Source organism: Ictidomys tridecemlineatus, chromosome 1 (assembly GCF_052094955.1).
Source record: "Ictidomys tridecemlineatus isolate mIctTri1 chromosome 1, mIctTri1.hap1, whole genome shotgun sequence".
In the NCBI taxonomy this organism is placed as follows: Eukaryota; Metazoa; Chordata; class Mammalia; order Rodentia; family Sciuridae; genus Ictidomys; species Ictidomys tridecemlineatus.
Genome location: NC_135477.1, coordinates 635,647 through 659,172, shown reverse-complemented (window position 1 = coordinate 659,172; position 23,526 = coordinate 635,647). Strand labels below are relative to the sequence as shown.

Here is a 23,526-nt window from a genome sequence, read left to right as displayed (position 1 = left end):
AATTTTCTGCATCTGTGGGAAAGTGTGCCCCGGGCCACAGGTGGCCTGTGATACCCAGTTCTGCTGAGACTTCCTTCTGCAAAGCTCTTTCATCTGCCATTGGTTTCCATGGGAGGAGGTCCCCCACAGGCCTGGCTGCTTCCTGCTCCGGGGCTCTCTGCATCTCCCTCATGCAGCACTCGAAGAGAGCCTTTCTGCAGGGCCTCAGTGCTCGGCTCACATCTAATTCTCCACAGACACATTTTTAAAATTTTTAAGCCAATTTTCTCTCTAAGTAGACTCCACAGTGCTCAAGGCTGGAACTACCTTCCTTATCTAGGGTTGGAAGACCCACCCAGCACAGGCCAAGTCTCTTGACAGAGAGGGAGGACCATTGTTAGGAGATAACCAATTGCTCTGTAAACTGGACCTGGAATCATAGAGTGCTGTTCTCATGATCTAAGGTCAGGTGTTTCTTTTCCTTCTTTGGGAGTCTATCTCCACATGATTTAAAAGCAAGTGTGATTTATCTGTCAGAGTAACCTGGAGGCCAGTGCTGACCCTGGACTTGCAGGGTGTGGCCCTGGAGAAGGCTGGAAGCACAGCCCGGGGCCTCTGTAGGGTCACTGTGAAGGTGCCGAAAAGGCACGCCTGCAGTCACAGAGACCAGGCAGCCTCCTGCACGGGGCATGGGCTCTGAAGGCACAGAACACTGGAACCGTCCAAATCCTTTCCTCCCCTCACCCGGAGCATGGGAGTCCTGCACCCACCAACCTGGGAGAAAGTGGCCCTCAGCTGTCATCCTGCTGCTCTGGAAGTCTGCCGTGGGCCACTGATGCAGCAGCAGCGTGTTTCCTTTCTCCTGCAGGAGAGACAAACGGTGCACCCTCTGGAGGACTGTGGTGTGTGCTTTGGGAGAGGCCCACTCTCTCCAGGCCTGTTCCACACAGCCCTGAGCTCCAGCCAGAGCAATCAGGCAAGAGAAGCAGGTGAAAGAAATGCAAACAGGAAACAGAAGAGTTAAATTATCTCTGTTTGCTGATGACATGCTCCTCTATCTAGAAGACCCAAAAATATCCACCAGAAGATGGAAGTTGACAGAAGAATTCAGTCACATCACAGGACACAAGATCAACACTCATGAATCCACAGCCTTCCATGCTCCAATGATGAATCTGCTATTCCATTTACAAAAACCTCCAAAAAAAAATGAGAATAAATCTAACCCAAAAGGTGGAAAATATCTTTAATGAAAACATTAGAACATTGAAGAAAGAGATTGAGGAAGACTTAGAAGATAGAAACACCTCCCATGCTCTTGTATAGGCAGAATTAACACTGCTAAAATGTTCATACTACCGAAAGTCTCCTACAGATTGAATGCAATCTCCATCAAAATACCAATGATATTTTCCTCAGAACTAGAAAAAAAAACAGTCTTAAAATTCACTTGGAAGAATAAGAGACCCAGAATAGCCAAAGCAGTCCCAAACAAGAAGAGCGATGACGGAGGCTTCATGGTACTCATGTCATATTACTCTGCAGAACTACTGTAGCCAAACACCAGACAGACTCAGAGACCAGCGCAGCTGAAGATACAGACTTTCAGTCATCTGATGCTCGACAGAGGGGCCAAAATAAGTGTTGGAGTAGAGATGGCCATTTTAACAAATGGTGGCTGGAAAGCTGGATATTAATATGTAGAAGAATGAAATTAGATCCCTAGCTCTTACTCTGCACAAAAATCAACTCAAAATGGATCAGAGACGCAGGAATGAGACCAGAAGCTGTGCTACTGCTAGAAGTAAAGAGACCAGTGATCCAACACGTTACCGGAGACAATGACTCCCTCAACCGGGACCCTAAAACCCAAGAAATAAAACCCAGAATCAATAAACGAGATGACATCAAATTAAAAGCTTCTGCACAGAAAAAGAAATGATTCAGAGCATGAGGAGAGAGCCGACAGGACAGGATGAAATCTTTGCCAGATACTTTTCTAATGGGGGATTAATATCCAGAATATGTAAAGAACCCCCAAAACTTCACATCAAAAAACTGAATAACCCAATCAATAAATGGGCAGAAGAACTAAACAGACACTTCTCAAAGGAAGAAATACAAATAGTCAACAAATACATGAAAAAAATGTTCAACATCTCTAGCAATCAGGGAACTTCAGATAAAAAATTTATTGAGATTTCATCTCACTCAGTCAGAATGGCAATCATCTAGAATACAAACGATAATCAGTGCTGGTGAGTGTGATGCATTCTGTTGTCATGTATAACAAATTAAAATCAAGAACAATAAAAAAAAAATTCTGAAAGTGGGTAAAGTGTCAACCCAGATTCAACATATAAAGAAAATGCCCTTAAGAATGAAAATAAAATAAAGGTATTTTCAGAAGAAAGATTGAAAGTATTAATCACCAGCAATAAATGTTAAAGGAAGTTCCTCAGCCTGAAGGCAAATTATACTAGGTGATAGTGGTATCACCAAAAAACAATGACTAATGCAAAAAATGGTCAATGCAAAAAAAGAATAATTTTGATATTTTCCTCTTAATTTTTGACATGAATCATATAACTCTAAAAATTAGAGCAGTGTCTGTGTGACATAATAAATTGCAAATGCAATATTTTAAAAATGCTGGTGAGGACGAGGGGGAAAAGGATACACTTGTACGTATTTGGGAAGACTGCAAATCAGGGCGACCACTCTGGCAAGCAGGATGGAAACTCCTCAAAAGGCTAGGAATGAAACCACCAGTGACCCAGCTGTCCCACTCCTCGCTATGGATCTGAAAAGAGCTACATCAGCACACGGCAGTGATTCGGCTACTTCAGTGTCTATTGCAGTGCACAATAGCCAAGCCATGGAACCGCCCGGTGCTTGTCAGCAGATGGATGGACCCAGAGAAGGTGGTTTACATGCACAATGGAGTCGTACTCAGCCATCAAGAAGAGAGAAATTATGGCATTTACGGATAAATGGGTAGAACAGGAGCCCGCCATGCTAGGTGGGAAAGCCGGACTCATGAAGGCAAGGGCCCCAAATTCTCTGTGGTATGTGGAGCTAGATAGAGCAAGATGCAGGGTGGTGGGGAGGGAAGGTGGTGTGTGGTGATGGGTCCCGTGGAAGTAGGAGTGCAGGAGAGGAGGGGACTGAGGGGGAGGGTGGAGCTGTGGGACCAGGGGGTGCTGAGCACCCCACCACAGGGAGCCAGCTGTAAGTAGACCACAAGAAGGCCAGAGAGGAGGGGAGGGGCTGGGAAAGGGCAGCAGGAAGTGCGACTGGTAACAAACCACAGGACCCATAGCCAGACTGCACATGTCACCCTCACCCAGGGCACCAGCAAGACGAGATACACCCCATAGCACACACACCACACACTCACTCCACTCCCCCCATACCACACACCATCCACTCCACACACCCACGCCACACAGAGCACACACCCCACACCATACAGGACAAGCCGACAGCGTCACCTGCCAGGCACTACACACCAGGTACCCATGCTCCATGCCACAGATATAATCACACACGTACCACACACACCATGCAGACCAGTCCCCTGGCCACCTGCATCTTGCAGTGATGTGAAATCTCTAGTGAGTCTTGGCACTGACCCAGTGTGACGGAAGCACACTGGGAAGAGTGTCTGGACACAGAGGAACGGCGTGCAGAGGCCAGGTCCCTGCTCAACAGAGGAGAAGAGCAAAGGCCCCGTCTGGCTCAGCCCTTCAGACCAGCAGGACAGGCAGAAGAAAGACCAGGGAGAGGAAGTGCAGAGCCTCGGGGAAGGCCCTGCAGGGTGGCTCTCAGGCTGGGGGACCGCTGTGTGGCTGATGTCCATGAAGGGCTGAGACAATCTGTGCCTAGCCACCCAAAGGTCACAAGGGCAACCCCCACAGAGCTGCTTAAGAGGAAAGCACAGTGTGGGGGAGGCCGGGGGGGGGGGCCCGAGCTCAGTGCCCGCCTGCAGGGACCTTGAGCTTGTGGTAGTGGCTGGGGCAGGCACCCCATCCTGCGGACCTCCGGCTGGCCCACACCCCTGCCCACCTGCTTCCTGGCCTCCGTCTTGTTGATGATGCCGATGAGCTTCTGGACAGCCCCCTGGGCCTTCTTCCTGTTCACAGCGGAGGATAGGAGTGGCAGCCAGGCATTCCAGTAGTGGCGCGCGGCCAGCATCACCAGGGCGCTGCTGCCTGCGAGGCCCCCAAACCTGAAAGCACATTCCACACCCAGAGGGAGCAGGCGCAGGCGACAGGTTGCTGGCCACACCTCCCCGAGGGGGGCACTGCTTCCACGGGGGGTGGGGGGGTGGGGGGGGCGTGGGGTTCCCGGTGCCACTCTGCAGGTGCTTGTGCCCCCCTCAGCGAGGCCTCAAGCCCACCCAGCCAGTTCTCCCTGCACAGCAGGGCAGCAGTGGTCTCCTGGCCACCTCTCCTCAAGCGCCCAGGCCTGGCCTGGCCTTGCTCAGGCCACTCAGGGGCCTCTGGTCAGCGTTCCTCTGGATGACCCCAGGGTCACTCAGGGCAGCCAGTGGCCTCTGGTATCCCTGGGCCCCTTTTCGGGGGGCACAGTCCTCCCTGCACCACTTCAGTGCCCCAGCAGGCACCTGTGCCCGGGCTGCACGGTGCTGTCTGCACACCTGGCACTCTCCACAAAGGCCTTGGCGGCCACCAGCCGCAGCTGCTTCCTCCCCTTCAGGTTTTCCATGATGCTTCGGCCCTGGATGCAGGTAGCTGTGCACAGCATCTCCGCCACCAGCTGGGTCTCCACCCTGAGGCAAGAGTGCTTGAGGAGGGAGGCCATCTGTCGCAGGCCTGAGTCCTTCCCTGGGAGTCTGTGGCCTCACTGTGGCCCTTGAGATGGGGGCACCTCCCTCCCTCCTGGGTGCAGCCCCCACTCCCTCAGAATTGGAGCAGCCACAGGGATGTGCCCACTGGCTGGGGGCCAGTGCCTCTGGCCTCCGGGGCCCTGCCGGTGGCTGGAGCACACATGTGGCTGGGGTCTTGGACACTTGCCCTGGTTGCACTCAGAACCCACAGGGGGAAGGGCCACCGGGAGAGCTGGGCAGCCATGCTGGGGTAGAGAGCATCACCAGGACACCTGGCTGCGGAGGGAGCCAGGGCCTGATAGTTAGCTTTGGTCAATGGGCTCTCCATGACTCTTGAGAGTGACCTTATGAGAGACCCCAAACCAGGACTAACTGGCTGAGCCTAGTTATCCACAGAACTGAGAGCCATTAACTCATGTGGGGGCCAACTGTGGGCAGCAGTGGGCCAGCAGGTCCAGCCGGGCTCTGTGTGCTGGGCCACTCAGAGCCCTCTGAGCATTTCCTGTGGCCTGGGCACCTGCCCATCACACACACTCAAGCGTGACCCCCACCATTGCAGGGAGCACATGCTTGCCATGCAGCTCAGAGTTCACCTGTGAGAAACAGGCTGGTCATGGCAAGCGTGACCATTGCAGGGAGCACACGCTTGCCATGCAGCTCAGAGTTCACCTGTGAGAAACAGGCTGGTCATGGCAAGCGTGACCATTGCAGGGAGCACACGCTTGCCATGCAGCTCAGAGTTCACCTGTGAGAAACAGGCTGGTCCTGGAGAGATTCCTTCAGGGACCAGAGTCCTGGAGGCCAGCCACACCTGGCCCTTCCTAAAGCAGACAGAGGAGGAAGGCGCTGGCTTTGGCCTGCAAGGATCTGCCCTGCAGTAGGAATCTGGTCGGAAGGGACCCTGAGGCTGAGTGATGAGGGCAAGGGAGCTGAACACACTTGAGGTGAGCATGGCTCGGGTCCATGCTGTGTGCGGGCACCCTGGAAATCAGGGTGGTCTTTCTGAGGCAGTTGCTGGATAGGGTGTCCTAGGAGTGTCCTCAAGGTGAGATCTGTCCTTGGGGATCTTTGAACCTGTGCCCTTACTGATTTTCCTACTCTGTTCTCCTGGGGGCTGTTAAACTCTCCGCTGCTGCTGTGTAGTGTGCTCGGCGGTGCTTCACCACTGAGGAACACCTCCCTCCGATGCACCTGGGCTGGACCGCGTCTGCATGATGCAATCCAGTGGCTGATGGAGCCTGTCCTGGGGGAGCACTGGGAGAGCTGCGTCTGCCTGGGGGCATGGCTGGTCCCTAAAGGGGCACTGGCTCCTGCAGGGTTAAGGGGCCAAGGCTGCCCTCTGCTCCCTGCTCTCCTGTGCTCCTGCTCCTCTCCACTCTCCTGAGTCTTTCCAACCTCTCCCGGCTCAGGTTCTGGAGACCTCTTGGTTGCCATAGGGACACCAACACTACCCTCGACTCAGACGGGGTTGCTGCACGGGTGACCGGACAGCTCTGAGGACAAGCCGTGGCTTCTCTTCCCGTCCTGTGGCACTGCTGCCAACACCGTTCCCTTCTGTGTCTTCATGGATCCCACCAGGCAGGGTGAGTTCTGCTCCAGTCAGGTGTCCTTTGCAGAATTCAAGAACTGGGGAGGTGGGAGGCCTTTTGTGTACCACCTGGGTGTTCAGTACTTCCCAAGCCTTGTTCCCATTTAGAACCACGTTCCTTTGGCTTGAAGCCTCTCCCCCCCACAGCTGCTGGAGCACACCCCCCCAGACCCCTGCAGTGGGCAAGTCCTGTGGTGAGCAATGGCACCAGTCTCCACGGGGGGTGACAGTGGTCCACTGATGATCTGCCCAAGACCCAGTGTAGACGGCAGCTTAGTCTCTGACCTCTCCTCTTCTCATGCCATTCGTTTGTAGGTCATGGCGCTTGCGCACACGCCAGGCCTCACCCTGAGGTGGGGGTTCTCAGAACCCAACTCCCAGGTCAAATGCCGGCTCTGCCTCATTGCCAGTAGGTGGCCCAAGAAAGAATGAACCTCTGCCTGCCCCAGTCTCCTCGTCTGCAGTGTGAAACAGGACACCTGCCCACTCAGAGCAGCCCTCCATGGGATGCCGGTCACAAGGTTGCTTGTCACCTTGTTCTGTCCACGTCTATGCACCTGGGAGTGTGGGAGGCCCTGGACCACAGAGGCAAGAGGTTAGTGAAGCTGCAGGTCATATTTCTTTGATGACTCCCAGATCCTCACTGGGTGTGTGGATGTGGCCCCCAAGATGCTGTTTGAGCAGGACCACACGTTGCCCAAGCTCACCCTTGTGAGAGTTTGGTCAAGCTCTCAACTCTTGCCCACATGGGCTGACCCCACCATGCCACGAGAGCCAGGAGGACCTGAAAGATGAGACTGGCAGATGGGGCCCAGGCCAGGAACACAAGCCCTTGGAGGTTCTCCTGAATCCAGCCTCAGGGTTGTCGCTCAGGAAGGCCCTGAGGGCAGGACTCTGCAGCAGCCCACGAACCCCTCATCTTCAGAAAGGGGACAGTCAGGCACTGTGATTGCATTCCAAATGAGAATACAGAAGCAATAGAGGGGAAGGGAGGTGCCCAGGGTGTGTGGGGGCAGGTCCTGTGGGAGACAAGGCGGGAGCGGGCAGGTGGAAGGTCAGTGTCACTGATTCTACCCATGCTCCTTCCATCGTGACTTGACTGGTTCAGGCATGTCCTAATGTCTTCAGAGTGACCGTCACAAGGCTGTCTGCTGGCCATGGAAGACCCTTGATCCAAACCCCCTCGGTGCCCCAAACTCACAGGACCCCAGGGGACGGTGCCAGGAGGCGGGTCTGTGGGTGGCCTGGAGGACATGGGGTGGAGCTGCAGATGGGATCCGAGGGCCGCCTGGCCTTGTGCCTGTGAGCACGCAGGGAGGAGGTGCTGTCTGCAGGCTGTGTCCTGAGCTGTCTTCCAGCCTTGGAGCAGAACAGGAGCAGGGGCCTCCCTCCTTGGTAGTCCTTGGTCCCAGCAGTCTGGACTGACATCCCCTGCTCTATGCCCACCATGCCTATAGGCAGCGGGTCACACCCGGCCTCAGGGTCCCTCTTGACACTGAGCTTTGTGGGGAGCTCTGTGGGGAGCTCTGTGGGATGGGGAGACAGGAGGTGGAGGCCATCTGTGCTCGAGGGCAGGCCTGGGTGGAAACTCACAGGATGACCTGGGGCCCCGCCAAGCCACAGCAGCCATCTTAACTCAACATGCTCCTGTGCCCACACCCTGGTCCATATCCTGATCCCTGCTCATGCACCTGGCTCCTCTGGGGGCCTTGCTTCTGCCTATGTCACCGATAGAATGTCATTACGGAGGTTACTTACGGACCGAACACCCTCAGGTACTTGATGCCCAACTGTGTGGCCATCTGACAGCAGGTCATGGTGATCTCATGATCATGGGCCGCATAGGCAAAGTGGGTCAGCCTGGTCAGCGTCTGCAGCTCCACCAAGGGCTCCGACCAGCTGCACTCGGAGGCCATTTTCACTACCTTCCCAGGAGGGAGGACCAGAGAGAGGGGTGTCACGTGGGTGACAATGACTCCCACAGGCTGTGGCTCACAGCAGTGAGTCTGCTGCCAGCCTGGAAAGCCATGGGATTCTGAGGTCTGGACACGGCCAAGCATTTGCTAAGCTTAGGTCATTCGGCGTAGCCATCCCAGACACCTCTGTGATCGGCAAACACCACTGCACTGTGGACACCACACTGGCCACGTTGCTGTCCCCAACACGCGGTAGCTGCTGTCCCAATACAGTGTGCAGGTCCCCACAGATGCCTCTGCCTGTGCAGAGGGCTTGGCCAGGGTGGAGGCCCAGAGGCACACCAAGACAAAGGACCACTCCAGACAGCAGCTGAGGCTGTGGGCTTGGAGGGGTCCACAGCGTTCTGTGGGAGAGTGCCGTGGTAAGAAAGTGGGTGGGCTTGAGTTCTGCAGCCCCAGGCAAGACCCTCTGAGACTGGTTTCCCTGTTCCTCTCTGCACTGAGCTGTCAGGCCTCTAGGACACCATGACACCCACCTGGGCCAGGGGGGGCACCGTGAAGTCCATGAGGCCCAGCCCATTGCAGGAGTACATCTCCAGAGCTACGAGGACTCTAGTCACAGAGCTGATGTCCTCGCTGGTGCTCTGTGGAAAGCAAGGGGCATTGAGTGTCCATAAGCCTGAGGCACTGGGGAGGGCGGGCAGGGAGGACCTGGAGTCTTCCTGATTTCAACCTGAGTTTCATGGCAACAATCATCCTGGGAAGTATGTCGTCATTTGGCCTTAGGCTACATTGTATCCATCTGCCTCCAGGTTGCTTCCCAAGTAATGACCAGGCTGTGGCCGAGCAGGCCAGAGCAGGTCAGGCAGTGCTGTCTCCTGCTGGGGATGGGGCTAAGGTAGAGGCTGAAGGGCCTGGGGCAGCAGCTGCCCAGGCAGGGGCTCCTCCTGCCTCTGGCTGTACAGCCCTCCCCAGGCTCCCATCTGGACGCTTCACTCAAATATCCCTCCTGCCTCCTCTCCTGGCTCCTTCCCTGCCATCCCCAGTGACGGGGCCCCAGAGGCTCTGTCTGTGGAAGCAGGGTTGTTCTGGCCCGTCCCTTTCCAGTTCTCTCCCACACCCTTGTGTTCCCAGCTTGGGGCCTTGGCACCTGCCCAGGAGGTGACCATCTGCTGATGAGTGGCGCTGAGTGTGGGCAGTATCTCCTGAGGACCAGGCTCAGGCCTTGCAGCAGGCTGGGTCCTGGCCCTTGAGCGCAGCTGGGGCGGTGGTCTCAGTGGGAAGATAGCCTCCAAACCTCACGAAGGGCAGTACTCCCCACTCTGGTCAGGCCTGGGGCCCAAAGGAGGATCGAGGGCCACTCTCTGGAGAAGGTGGCCTGAAGGTGCCCCATGGGCCCTGCTTGCACACACCTGGCCCGCAGTGACCATTGGGCTCACCTGCTCGTCAGTGCCCAGCCGTGGCCCGATCTGCTGCTGTGCCATCTGCTTGGCCTTCACCCAAGTGGCAATGAGCTGCTGCTGCACACTGGTGGGCACCACCTCCTCGGGCACACTCCCGCTGGTCTGGCTCAGCGCAAACTCGCAGACCTGCAGTGCACAGGGCCTCCTTCCCAGATCTGCCTCCGGCAGAGGCGCCATGTCCCCACTGAGTGCCCAACAACACAGAGGCACAGCTGCTGCCCAGATGGTTCATGCTTCCTTGCTGACCACCACCAGTGCTCTGGCTGCCACCCAGGGAGCAGGTCAGACCCACATCCACGCCCTCAGCAAGTGAGGCCAGGCATTCCCCCGCTGCTGGGGCAGGTATTGGATCTGGACATGGACAGCTAGGGCCAGGACCCTGCACATGTGCCCTGAATCCACTGTGCATTTTCTTATGGTGACAGGACAGGGCCTGTGGGCTGGCCTGGACCCCAGCTCCGGCCCTTGCCTGCCGAGTGCCTGTTTCCTCACCCTCACAGAGGCTGAAGCCTGTGCAAGGGTCACTGCTCAGAGCCCGTGCAGAGCAGTGAGCACGGCCACCAGAGGTGGCCACTCACCAGCCGGGACTGGCCTCTGAGCCCTGGCATGGGTTCTGCAGAGGCACACAGACTGCAGAGGCACACAGCTTCCACGTCTTCCCCATGCCCCCATGTCCCCTCCATCATGGCCCCCATGTCCCCTCCATGCCCCCTCACCCCCACACTCTCCACCGTCCTCCCACACCCCACGCTCCCTCCATCCCTCCTTGTGTGAGCTCCAGGCAGCCCTGTGGCACCCACAAGGACACTGCCAGGTGCCGTGGCTCAGCGGGCTGCTGGCCTCCTGTCCGACAGCAGATGGGTCTGTGATCTCTTGGGCTTTCACTGCAGGCTCAGCATTCGTGCCTGGCCTAGCTGCCTCAGTCCAAGAGGCAAGCCTCCCTCCCGCTGACCCAGGCCACTCCAGCCCTCCCCAGCTCCTGTTCCAGTCCAGCTCCTCCTGCCTGCAGGTTCCTGGTGCTAGTCCTGGTTCCTTCAGGAATGAAGACCTGAACGGACCCCGCCAGGGCCTCCCAGCAGCCGGCCCTGGCCTCCCGGCTCCACAGTCATACCCTTGGACCTGCCGAGGCCGCAGCAGGAGAGCTGCCTGGGTCCCCGTCCTGGCATGGGTCCTGGGCCTCCAGACTGCAGAGGCACGCAGCTTCCACATCTTCCCTAAGTCCCCTCCATCATGTCCCTCATGCCCCATGTCTCCTCTATGCCCTCTCACCCCCACACTATCTGCCAGATGCCCGGGAGGGCATGGGCAGAGGCTCTGTGACGATCCTCCCCATCTTCTCCCCCATGTGTGTCCAGGCTGCTGTCCACGTCCCCTCCCTTCTCTCCCCCTGGCCTTGGGCCTGGGGAAGCTGTACCTCCACTGCTGTTCGGATCTCAGTGGCAGCCGCCGAGTCCAGGGGGATGTGAAACGTGTTTGGTTTCGGGAGCTTTTTTGCCTTCTCTGGCGTCTGGGTGGGGATCCAGCTGATGATCAGGCCTCGAGCCAGGGCACTGCAGAGCATCACCAGCAGGACCACGTCCCTAGAAGACAGGGTAGAGGCCCAGGCCCTCGAGCCCCTGCAGAGATGCGGGGACCTGTGGTGACCACTTGTGTTTAGGGACCCATCTGCCAAGATGTGGCAGAATGGAGCCGCCCACTGTCCTCGGGAAAGCTCAGGGTCTGTGGCTAGGATTGGGGAAAGAGCAGGAGTCCCTGCTGCTGATGGGGAGGCAGGACCCAGGGCCCCTCCTGCCGAGCGGGACACCCTTGCCACAGGATGGGCTCCCCAGTGCCCAGGGTGGGCTGGCAGGGCAGAAAGGCCACTGTACCCATGCTCGTGTGCCAGGGTGTCCCGGAGGCCCTGGGAGATATCCAAGTCTGATTCCCAGGTGTAACGGGCCAGCTGAAGACATTACAGAAATAGGGCTTGTGGGACACAGTGGTCTCCACACACCAGGAGTGAGAAATCAGCCTGGCAGACACTCGTGGGCAGGGGCATGGCAGGGAGCTCAGCTTCAGGCTGCCCGTCTCTCCTGAGCCATCTGCTGGACCCCAGGCTGCAGCCTGCGCAGCTGGTGGACTCATGCCCTGGGAAAGGTGAGTGCAGCACGTGGCACCATGTCACGAGATGCTCTGCACTGCTCATCACTTAAAGTCATCATGGACATGTGGCTGCAGCCTCGCCCATTTTAGCTCCTACTAGAATCTGGTGTAAAATAATTAAATTCCTGTTGTTCAGACCAAAAAGCAAACCAACAAAAAATACATTAAAATTGATCTTTCTGATTTAACCGGGAAACCAGTCTCTCAAGTTCACATACACCTGGATGTGGGAAACCCAGACACAACCGAAACCCAGGAGGAGGTGGGTAGGCAGCACTCTCCCCCATCTTCAGAGCATAGGCCTGGCCCCTGCTGACCACTATAGGACCCAGAGCAGACATGCCTGACCCCACAGCTGCAAGGGTCTTGGGGCTCCATGCTCTGCCAGTCTGCACCCACCATGCCACACCCACCCTTGGTGGTCAGAGGCCTTGATGATGCTCAGGAGCTTATGCAGGGGGTCCACCAGCTCCCTCTGCCGCCCGGCCACGATGAGATGGTGGTTGTGGTTCAACATGTAGACGGCGGCATTTTGCACCACCCAGGCCTCCCCGATCTCCAGCCCGATCTCCGCCGAGCGCAGCCAGTTGTTCATGGTGTACTCCGACAGGCTTTCTATCCAAGTTCTGCAAATGCACACCCACCAGCATTGGCCACATGCAGGTCTTTCCAGAGGAAGCCGCTGCAAGCTCTCCTGGGTCTGGAGGGGTGCTCCAGCTGTGGGTGCTGCCCTCCCTGAACCCCACACATCCCTCTGCACCTGCCCCCTCAGCTTGAGGAGGGGGACTCTTGGCCCCTCTGTCCTGAGTGCCACGCTCCTGCTCTTCCCATGTGTGAGCTCTCCTCAGCCACTGGATCCTGCCACTCACCTGCTTGGAGGAGGAGCAGCGGGCCGAAGCCTGGCCCACCCCGGCAGCTGCCCTTGCCCCCGGCCTCCTCACCCTTCTGCAGTTTGCCTGCCCTGTCACACACAGAGCTGCTCCCCCTCTGTCCTCTGCCCCTGTTGGTGACCCTGGGGACTCACACTCACCAACAGTGGGAAAAGTGAGAAGAGCTCACTGGATCGGGAGAGTGGGGTCTATGTAAAGGCACCTCTGCTCACTCTCCTCTGCCAGGCTGCACTGCCAACTGCATACACCCTCTGTGATTCTGGTCCGTGTTGAACACTCTGATCTCTTGTGTGACAGGGGGACTGCTTTATCAGTTGGGAGGATGTTCCCACTGCAGCCCCAAGGAGACAGAGGGCCCTTCCACCCTGAGCTGGCACATGGGCAGGAGTCGCCACCCACCTGTAGGTGATCCACTCTGGGTTCGTCTCTGGGGGCTCAGGCACGTAGCCAGCTGGGTGCTGGCTCAAGTCCTCAGGGGGGACAGCCTGGTCATTCAGCTCTACACCTTCTGTGTGCAGCAAGTGGATGGTGGCCTGGAAGAGAGTGTGTGGCTGGAGGGGTCATGGGCAGGCAGGGCCCAGCCCCAGGGAACAAACAGCCAGGCATCTCTCCTTAAAGCTAGGGTTCTGAAACACAAAACACAGGAGTAGACTCCTGGGTAGAACCGCCCCCCACACACCTGTCACCTCACTGCAAAGACACACCTTGGGGAGAGAAGAGCTAGTGTTAGCACACCCTCCCCCCTACAGATCTTCCTGCTACCAAAGGCCCAGCCATCTCTGAATCTCCTGATGGCTTTGTGAATCTGCTTTCCAGAAAAGGGCTGCTAAGCCCACAGGGGTGGGAGGGAACTTCGAGAGAAGTGGGGCTGGCGCTGGCTGGAGAGAATCCACGGTCACGGCCACCTGTGTCCACCATCTGGGGACCAGCTTCCTGAGCACAGGGCTTGGCTTCAATCCGTGCCATGGACCCAGAGCCTCAGCCAACAGATCAGCAAGGACTTCCTGCCACTGAGGGACCCCAGAGGAAACAACAGGCACGGGCTTGGAGGATTCTGAAGTCACCGCCAGCCAGGCACAGGCACAGGCTGGGAGCTCATGCTGGCCTTAGAGTGGGCTTGGATCCAGCTGGCTGCCTTCTACCTGGCTGACTGAGCCGGGCAGGCAGTGTGTCTCAGTACCCACACATGCAGGGGGTCAGGGCCAGGCCCTGGGTGGGGCCTGAGGGAGCACCCAGTAGAGGTGACAGCTCCTCCAAGGCTTCCAAAGTCCTCTCCAAATACAAGTCCCCCAGTGGAAAGACCATGACCTGCTGTGTCCATGTGCCTTCGGACTCGCCATCCAGAAGTTATTTCTCACAAAAGATTACAGCAGTACACAGCATGACAGGTTTTGATTGGCATCTTCCTCCTAGAAGAGCTTCCAAGGACTTGGGAAATTTTCCTCCCCTGACCCACTGTTTTGGGAGCCCAGGTGGGGCCTATGATAAAGATCTCCAGTGTGTTAACAAGATCCACGGAGGCTGTCGCCCAGGGTCACGGTGGGCCCTACAGACCAGCAGGAGCCTTGGGACGCACCTCAGCGCTGATGAACCCCACCTCGGCGAACTTCCGCAGAAGGCTGTGGGACTGCTGCCTTGGCAGCACCCCTTCTGACTGGCCCCAGTCCTGCACAGAGCCTTCTGTGGTCCGCTTCTTCCTTCCTGGGGAGGAGGAGCAGGAAGAGGGTGAAGAAAAACTCAGGAACTCTGTGGCCCTGTGCCGGGGGTCTCCTCAGCTTCCTATAGGATGCCCTAGGCAGGGGGCATGCACTGTCAAAGGTGAGGATGGTGTCACACTCATGTCCAGTGACAGGGGGTGTGATGAGAGTCAGTGGCAAGTTTGTTGCCATTACAACCTCCATGAACTGTCATGTGAGCCTTGCCTCAGCGTCCATGGGGACCCAGACCAGGACCCTGAGGACCCCAAGTCCCTCTGTAAACAGTGTGCTCTTGATATACCCTGCAACTTCCTCTGTGTGCTTCAAGTCATCTAGGGACAACTTAGGCACCTCACACAGGGTGGGTGAGACGCAAGTGGCTGTCACACTGTATGGTACAGAGAATAGTGACAAGAAACACATCTGACATGTTCAGGACAGATCAAGCTTTGTTCAAGGGTTTTCAGACCTCGACTGGCTGAGACTGGGGACACAGGGGGACATGGGGGGCAGGCTGCACACACATTCAGAAACCCCACTCTCATTTGAAGGCTCCTCTGGACCTGGGTACCGACCAGACTCGTTACTGTGGGGCCAGTCTGGCCTCTCCAGGAGGAAGCCCCTCCCCGTGGCCCTCAGTGGGAGGAGCCTGGCCTGCTGAGGCACCTTGGTTCAGGGTTGCCCGGGGCCAATACCTCTCTTCTGCCTTGGGGACTTCTTGGCCTTGGTGCTGTCATACAGCAGGCAGAAGCGGCTGGCTGTCCGGCACACATCCCACACCTCTTGCTTCCGAGCAACCTTGGCCAGCTCTGCCCAAATCTGGATTCTGCTCTCCAAAACACAAACAGGGGAGGAGCAGGTTCAGGCATAGCTGGTGAAGGTAGCAGACACACAGGTGGCTGCCCTGGAGGAAAAGCCACGCTCCAGGGCTTTGGTTCTGTGCTCCAGCTGGACAGCTCTAGGGCCAGGAATCAGGGGCAGCTCCCAAATTCCCCTCCCAGGGGTAGGGCAGGCCCTCTTGGGTTGATGCCATGGTCTGCCCATCACACAACACTGATGGCTGCAGCATGTGTCCCCTGAGGAAGAGGCAAGTCTCTCGCTGGCCACACACCTGTGGGCTGTGGCCTGTTTCTCTCAAGAACAAGCAGGCCAGGCCTCATCCATACCCCTCCTGGAGTTCACAGAGCTGGAGGCTCTCCCAGGTGCACATCCTTCTAGGAGCACCTCCTGCCAGAGGCACACCCTCCCAGGTGCACGACCTCTCAGAAGCACATCCTCCCAGGTCCATCTCCTCCCAGGTCCACCTTCTCCCAGGTCCACATCCTTCCAGGTGCACGCCCTCCAAGGAGCACCCCCTCCCAGGTGCCTGCCCTCCCTGGGGCACTTCCTTCTAGATCCACCTCCTCCCAGGAGCACCTCTTCCCAGGTGCACATCCTCCCAGAGGGACACCACCTTCCAGGTGCATGCCCTCCCAGGTTCACCTCCCCCCAGGAGCATGTCCTCTGTCCCAACAGGCCCTCCTCACTAGACTCCGCTTTGAGCTTCTGTTCTCCAGAAAAGTCTCTTTCCTTGCTCACCTCTCCTGGTCATTCTCGTTTCCCAGACGCCGCAGATGCCCCGCAGCCTTGTCCACACTAAGCATGTGATGTCGAGCCTTTGCGAAGAGGTAGGAGAATCTGCCCCTGGTTTTCCCAGTGGAAACTGAGACAGAAAGCAAAATGTGAGGGTCGACATCATGTGCTGAGGAAAGGGGTGACAGGAAGAGCAGCTGCATTCAATGGGGACATTGGTGATAACAGCAAACCGTGGCACCTGTCCTGCGGCAGCTGGCTCCTGGGGCTGAATCTGTGCAGAGTCGGTGCACATGGCTGTGTCCTCTGACAGTCAGTCGAGCTGACCGTGTTGTGTGTGGAGGGGCAGAGATGGTCTGGGAATCCCGCCTGACCCCTCCTTGCCACCCACTCTGTGACTGGGTCAACCAGCCAATCGTCCCATCAGAAGCATCGGCTCTGCCCCAACTCTCAACCCTGACCCTCCAGCAGCCCGATGGTCCCTCAAAGCCAAGTAGTTTTATCTGCTTCAAGTAGGAAGTTCTGAGCCCACTGCTCCTTTTTCCGACAAATAAAAAAAGGGCCCCTAGAACTGAGCTGCATGCCCAGGGCTGGGCTGCCCAGGGTAGCTGCTTGGGGACCCAGAGGACACTAGCCTGTCTCTGGCCCAGGAGACGTCTGGGCAGGAGATCGGGCCTCAGGGATGTGCTTCCCCCAGGCTGGCCTCCTGCCCTGTCAGACAACACAGAACACTCCAGAAGCCAGCTCTGCCCTCCTTCCCCAGGAGCCCCTGCACCTCAGCAGGGTCCCAAACTCCTCCTGCTGGGAGTGGGTGCTGCTGGGCCCCTCAGGTGAAGGGCACCTGACCCCAGGCTCCAGCAGATCATGCTGAGTGTGATAAACCTGGAATGCCACACAGATGTGCATAGGTGACACCAACAGACCTACTGCTGCTCCTCAGTATCCTGAGAACAAAATGAAACCAGGGAAGGAGGTGATCACGGGGACAACCATAGCAGACAGGCGGCACCCTTCCTGGGCTGTGACCCACCCCATGCTCCTCTCCCTCTTCTTGAACATGATATACGGACCTTGCTGGCCCCCTCCAGACCACTGCTCCAAGGCTCCAGTCCCTGTGTGACCTGGTGTCAGAGCATGGAGCTGAGAGGACCTCCAGAGGCCAGCAGGCGCCCCAGCCAGGCTCAGGCTGCCTGGCTGCTCCAGGGGAGCTGGACACAGGGCAGGCACCACAGGCCCCGCCTAGCCACTCACTGCTTGCCTTGGGGAGGTTTGCTGTGCACCCCATCACCTACACTGGCTAATCCTCGGGGATGAGGCCCGTGGCTGAGGTGAGTGGGGTCAGCCCAGGCTGACCAGAGTGATCACTGATATGGAGGGGCAGCCCAGGACCCACACACGGTCCTGGTGTTGGACCAAAGAGGCTGTGTCCTGACTCTGGAACTCAGGACCTGGAATGCTGCCTCAGGTGGGCCCCATCAATCTGACCATGCCCCATGAGAAGAGAGCATCAGACAGAGAGGAGCAGTCAGGACAGCAGAGGAAAACCACCTACGAGCCAGGGAGTGGGCCACGCTGCCTCAGCTCTACCCAGGACTCTGGTTGTGGCCTTCTGCTGTCACTGAGTGTGGATGAGCCCTCCAGTGCTTGGAGAGAGTGAGGTATCCTGTTGCAGGTGGCAGAGTGCAGTGGGTTCAGGGTGCAGGCTCGTGGGGCTCACCTTGTCAGGGGTCAGCCTGGAGGCAGCAGGGGGCCCAGAGGCTCCCCAGCAGCCAGGAACCTCCTAAGACAGGAGACCCCCAGACCTGGCGTGGAGAGAGGTACTCACCTTTGGCTTCATTCTCACTGTCCAGCACAATCTGGAAGGTGTCAGGGGCCAGGGCCAGGCCCGCATTCACCAGGAGGGCCCGCTTCTTTCTCACGCTGTCCTTTGGGATAGCTTTTTTTGCCTACAAAGAAAAGAGCAGGTTGCCTAAGTGGCCCCTGCCCTGTTGGCACCAGAGCCCCTCTAGCTTCTGCCATCAGGTGGGCCCTGAGCAGTCCCCTTTGACCTCTGCCATCAGGTGGGCCCTGGGCAGTCCCTCCTGGTGCCCTGCACCTCAGCCTGTATTCATGCTGGGTTAGCCTGGCCCTAGGTTCCCTGAACAGCCACATCTCTCCCCCAGGTGGCTATGTCTGCACCTGCTCGATGACCATGATGGCCCTGTCCTCAGCACGCTCAGGAGACTGGTACAGCATGGTGCACAGTTGCAGCCGGGTGAAGGCCATCTTGAGCTTGTCCTGGTAGAGGCCCAGTGTGTCCAGGCGCATGGCCTTCTGCAGGTGCTCCATGGCAGGCTCTAGTCGGTCCTCGTCCTCTTCGATGTGCGCCATCTCCATGTGTACTTGGCAGCGGAGCAGAGTCATGAGGCTGGGGGAGAGGTAGCATGCATCAGGGGGCGGCACATGTGTCAGGCCAGGCACCTGCCAGAGCTGGGGGTCAGAAAGCAAAGCTCTCAGCACGAAGCTCGGGAGTGGAACACCCCCCTCGAACAATCAGCAGCCGATGTGGGGCACTGGGAAGAGTGGGAAGACTCCCGGGCTTTCAGCAGGGCCACAGCACTGCCTCCGCCTCTGCTATGACACCCGGAGAGCAGCCCGGCCCAGGGGCTTCGCAGGTGAGCTCCAGAACCAGATTCCTCTGCAAAGCGCTCCTGAAATCCCTTCGAGCTCACCACCTGGGAGTCAAACTGACACCCGGGAGCTTTGAGCAGCTCATCTGTGGGAAGACCGGCTATATTCACAGGCGTGTGAAAGGTGCTCCCCGCTGGCCTGAGGGGTGAGAAGGGGTCCTGGCAGAGGAGCAGAGCAGGACCACAGCGATAGCCTGTGTTCGAAGGAGGACAGGTCCCAGGCTGAGGCAGCCACACGCCTGGACACGCCAGAGCTGTGTGGGCACTGGGTGCCCCCCCCCACGGCCACCAGGAGGGTGTCCTGGAGTCCCCTTCCCACAGCTGGCCAGCCTCTGAGCATGCTTCACAGACTCCCACACTGTCCTCCTGCAGCTGTCCCCTAAAGCCCATCAGAGGTGGACTGACCAGGGGGTGAAACCCTGGACGTGGCCAGTGGAAGGCGCCACCTGAATGGACTAATGGGGGTGTGGCCTGGCAGGTGGGCTGTGGCTGGAAGGAGGTCCCTGGGCTTTGCCTGTGGGGTCTGCACTTTGTCACTTGGTCCATGTTGAGAGCGCGCCTGGCTCCCTGGCTGTCCTGAGCTGCTTTCCTCCTCCACTCTCTTCCACCACGATGATCTGCCCCACTCGGGCTCAGAGCTACCCAGTGGCCTTGTGTGGACTGAACCTCTGAGACCAGGTTCTTGTCAGGTCTCTTGGTCATGGCCACATATCAAGCTGACACAAGGTGAATGAGGCGAGCATTCAGTGCTCATCCCAGGGAGAAAGGAGGCACTGCCCAGTGAGCACAGCAGGTGGGCTCCCCATGCCCAGGCAGGAACATCCACCCATCCTACCAGTGTCCGTGTCCAGGGCCAGCCCCGGCCCACCTGTCCACCTTCTCCAGGATCTCCGCCACGGTGGTCAGTGGCTTCCGCAGGTGGTGCCGCAGGCTGTGCTGTAGCAGGGGCAGGCAGGTGTTCCACTGCGTGGTGCACACCACGTGGATGGCCTGGGGGTCGCCCAGGCGGATGGCACGCTGCAGCACCACGTCCAGTCTGCTAATGATGCTCAGCTGGGCCTGGGGACAGCGGGGGTTTCCGGGAAGGTCAGAAGCCTGCTGCCATTACCAGGCCCTTCACAGCACAACCTGGGGGGGTCTGGCCTGAGCAGGGCAGAAGCTGGTCCAGGGGCTAGAAGGTGTGGGGTCAGATGCAAGCAGAAGCTCTGAGCCTTCCACAGACCCACTGGGCCAGGTCGCCTGAACCTTCCAGAATCCCCCCCCCCCGCTCCCAGCTGGGGCAACACCCTCACCTGCCCTGAGCTGAGGGTAGAGCCAATACTGGGGCCTCACTACCCTGTCCTGGCTGTCCAGACCCAAGCCATAGTCCCAACTTCATGAACGGAAGCCACGCCCTGAGGCCTTGGAGGCAGGCAGGGGCACAGCTGTGCAGGCCAAAGGGCCACACTCACTGCCTTGATTGCAGGTCACTAGGACCTGTGGGCATTCATAGCTGACCCCATCCCCAGACCCCAGCACGTGGCAGTCGACCAGCAGCCGACCTGTCCCTCAGGAGCTCAGCTCTGCTGGGCAGACACACAGGCAGATCATGGAGGAACCAGGCCTGCAGGCAGTGAGCGGCCCCCGTCCTGTGCTGGCCCCTGAAGCACACTCCCTGCTGGCCTCCCCTCACTCTGCTCCTCCAGTGCAGCTGTGGTCTTCCAGACCCAGAGGGATGCCTGCAGGTGCTGGTGGCAGGAGGGGGTCCCTGAGCCCCTCCCATAAGCGCCTGGGCCCACCTCAGCATTCACAGGGCGCAGAGTCAGAGGCCTGCTCACTGAGCTGCAGGCTGAGTGAAGGCCACACCTCTGTGGCCACGACTGCTTCCCCAGACCTCAGACCCGCTGCTGAGCAGCGACAGAAGCCTGAGGTCAGCTCACCCACTGAGGCTTCCACAGCCCCTGCCTGAACAGGGCAGTGAGGGTCACATCCCACCCTGTCCTGCCCAGGGACTCCACAGCACCCTCCCTCCGGTCTCCAGGCCATCCGGGCCCCTACTGAGGCTGGGGGTGGCTTTTACTGCTCGCCCCTGGACAGGACAGAAGCTGCACAGAGTCCTGGTGGGGACGGGGAAGCTGTCACCCCTGGCAAGCCCTGGTGGGGACGGGGAGGCTGTCACCCAGACAAGCCCTGGTGGGGACGGGGAGGCTGTCACCCAGACAAGCCCTGGTGGGCACGGGGAGGCTGTCACCCAGGCAAGCCCTGGTGGGGACGGGGAGGCTGTCACCCAGGCAAGCCCTGGTGGGGACGGGGAGGCTGTCACCCAGGCAAGCCCTGGTGGGGACGGGGAGGCTGTCACCCAGGCAAGCCCTGGTGGGGACATGGAAGCTGTCACCCAGGCAAGCCTTAATGGGGACATGGAAGCTGTCAACCAGGCAAGCCCTGGTGGGGACATGGAAGCTGTCACCCAGGCAAGCCCTGGTGGGGACGTGGAGGCTGTCACCCAGACAAGCCCTGGTGGGGACAGGGAGGCTGTCACCCAGGCAAGCCCTGGTGGGGATGGGGAGGCTGCCACCCAGGCAAGCCCTGGTGGGGACATGGAAGCTGTCATCCAGACAAGCCCTGGTGGGGATGGGGAGACTGTCACCCAGGCAAGCCCTGGTGGGGACGGGGAGGCTGTCACCCAGACAAGCCCTGGTGGGGACATGGAAGCTGTCACCCAGACAAGCCCTGGTGGGCACGGGGAGGCTGTCACCCAGGCAATCCCTGGTGGGGACGGGGAGGCTGTCACCCAGACAAGCCCTGGTGGGGACATGGAAGCTGTCACCCAGACAAGCCCTGGTGGGGACGTGGAGGCTGTCACCCAGACAAGCCCTGGTGGGGACATGGAAGCTGTCACCCAGGCAAGCCCTGGTGGGGACAGGGAAGCTGTCACCCAGACAAGCCCTGGTGGGGGCGGGGAAGCTGTCACCCTGGCAAGCCCTAGTGGGGACGGGGAGGCTGTCACCCAGGCAAGCCCTGGTGGGGACGGGGAGGCTATCACCCAGACAAGCCCTGGTGGGGACGGGGAAGCTGTCACCCTGGCAAGAACTCGGAGTCTAGGAAGTCACATCTCAGCCTCCAACACAGGACAGAAGAACTCGGGGTCTAGGAAGTCACATCTCAGCCTCCAACCACCAGGGAGGCCAAGGTGTCCCGGGGCCACTGTGGACTCTGGTGTGTCAGCTCTGGAAGCTCAGTGTGTGCAGGCCCAGTGCTGGACTCCAGGGTTGAGCCCTCACCCACTCATGGCGTGGAGGTGAGGCACAGCTGGGCAGCACCCAACCTGGGCACCAGCACAGAGCCAGGGCAGTGAGCACGGGGACCAGGTGCCTCCCCAGTGCAGGACCACCTGGCCTAGACCTGGCTCTCCCGGGGAGCCACAGATCATAGCGCCGTGCGCCATGACTCTGGGCTCAGACCCACCTCCACAGCTGTCCGGAGGTAGATTCTCACTTTATTTTCAAGTCTGGAGGCTTCGAGTTCACACTCCAGGCATTCAATCTCAATCAGCTTCCCGGGGTCCTGTAACAAACAGCACTGTGTGTGAAGAGCTGGACGAAGCTAACCTGCAAATTCGCCAACTTTGAGACCACGTAAGACACCACCGCCACGCCAGGTAGAAGCCCATAGAGGAGAACCACACGCCGAAGCGAAGGCACATCCGAGAATCTGGACACGTTCCCCAGATACAAAAGCTCAGGGAGCAGGCAGAGGAAACCTCCACCCCGTGCCCACCTGCTGTGGGCTCAGCTGCAGAGGGGACTTTGCAGAGGCTGGCCCTGCTTCTGAAATCAGAGCCTGATGTGCCCACCGTCTAACAATCCCTGCATGTCCAAAATACCACTGCAAGTGCGACGAGGTACGTGAGCCCTGAGGATTGTCGCCTGTCGCCTCTTCTCTCTGTGGCCAGCATCTTCTCATCACCAACAGTGACATCCCCAGCGTCAGCAGGTGTCCTATGCTGGTGAGAGGTGCCTGCCTCCCCTCACGCTGGACATGGGCTTCTTGCAGCAGCATGGACAGGACCTGCTCTCCCCAGGATGATGGTATGCGCCTTGTCCCTGGCATTGGGCCATTTGCACTTACTGTCATCCCAACATGATTGGGTTCAGGGGACAGACCCTACTGATGCCACGCCACATATTCCTACTCATCCCTCCTTTTCTTAATTCCATTTTCTCTCCTTCTGTCTTGTCTGTATCCACTGACTCTCCTTCATGGCTCCACTCCACCTGCATGGCTGGGTCCCCAGCCACAACAGCTGTGCCTGTTGCAGGGTTGCTCCGGTGGCCTTCTCAAGACGTGCGTGCACACAGCAGCTTGGCAGAACCCTGCAGTCCCTGGGTGTGCAGCACAGTGCTCTGGCCAGCACAGTCCCTCCTGCCCTTGGGCCACAGCTGCCACAGGCCCAGTGCCCCTGCCTAGAATCCCACAGGACAGCCGCGCTGGCCTCTCCAGATGGCTGGCTCCCTTTGCTGCTCTTCCTTGCCCTGCGCATAGACCCCCTCAGGTCCCATCTTCCAGTTGCCTGAGGAACTTCCTTTGGTTTCCGGAAGTGGAAGGCACACTTTTTCGGCTTCTGATCATCTTAATAAATCATAGGGATCTCTGTTTTCAGTTTTGAAGGAATTTTCCCTGGGTGCAGATTTCAGGGTGGATGCCTCTTGTTTGGGTAGAGATGATCTCTGTCCTTTGGTCTTATTGCTTGCAGCAGGAAATCTGCTGTCATCCCAACTTCAG

The 23,526-nt window shown here is 58.5% G+C and overlaps 1 protein-coding gene across 3 annotated transcripts in view; it reads right to left on the bottom strand.

Moving 5' to 3' along the window:
• The window catches only part of Cfap46 (cilia and flagella associated protein 46), an 80,924-nt gene that overhangs the window by 47,912 nt on the left and 9,486 nt on the right, over window positions 1-23,526 (bottom strand). For all 3 annotated transcript variants that reach the window (XM_078023856.1, XM_078023852.1, XM_078023845.1), the window contains exons 10-25: window positions 22,210-22,308; window positions 19,634-19,824; window positions 18,275-18,503; window positions 17,922-18,042; window positions 16,103-16,226; window positions 15,220-15,350; window positions 14,404-14,528; window positions 13,227-13,360; window positions 12,351-12,563; window positions 11,210-11,375; window positions 9,772-9,921; window positions 8,869-8,976; window positions 8,175-8,341; window positions 4,640-4,771; window positions 4,048-4,210; window positions 754-841 (exon numbers count right to left, since the gene is read on the bottom strand). In XM_078023856.1, coding sequence (XP_077879982.1) covers window positions 754-841; window positions 4,048-4,210; window positions 4,640-4,771; window positions 8,175-8,341; window positions 8,869-8,976; window positions 9,772-9,921; window positions 11,210-11,375; window positions 12,351-12,563; window positions 13,227-13,360; window positions 14,404-14,528; window positions 15,220-15,350; window positions 16,103-16,226; window positions 17,922-18,042; window positions 18,275-18,503; window positions 19,634-19,824; window positions 22,210-22,308 — 2,341 coding nt within the window. The remainder of the gene's footprint in view (window positions 1-753; window positions 842-4,047; window positions 4,211-4,639; window positions 4,772-8,174; window positions 8,342-8,868; window positions 8,977-9,771; window positions 9,922-11,209; window positions 11,376-12,350; window positions 12,564-13,226; window positions 13,361-14,403; window positions 14,529-15,219; window positions 15,351-16,102; window positions 16,227-17,921; window positions 18,043-18,274; window positions 18,504-19,633; window positions 19,825-22,209; window positions 22,309-23,526) is intronic.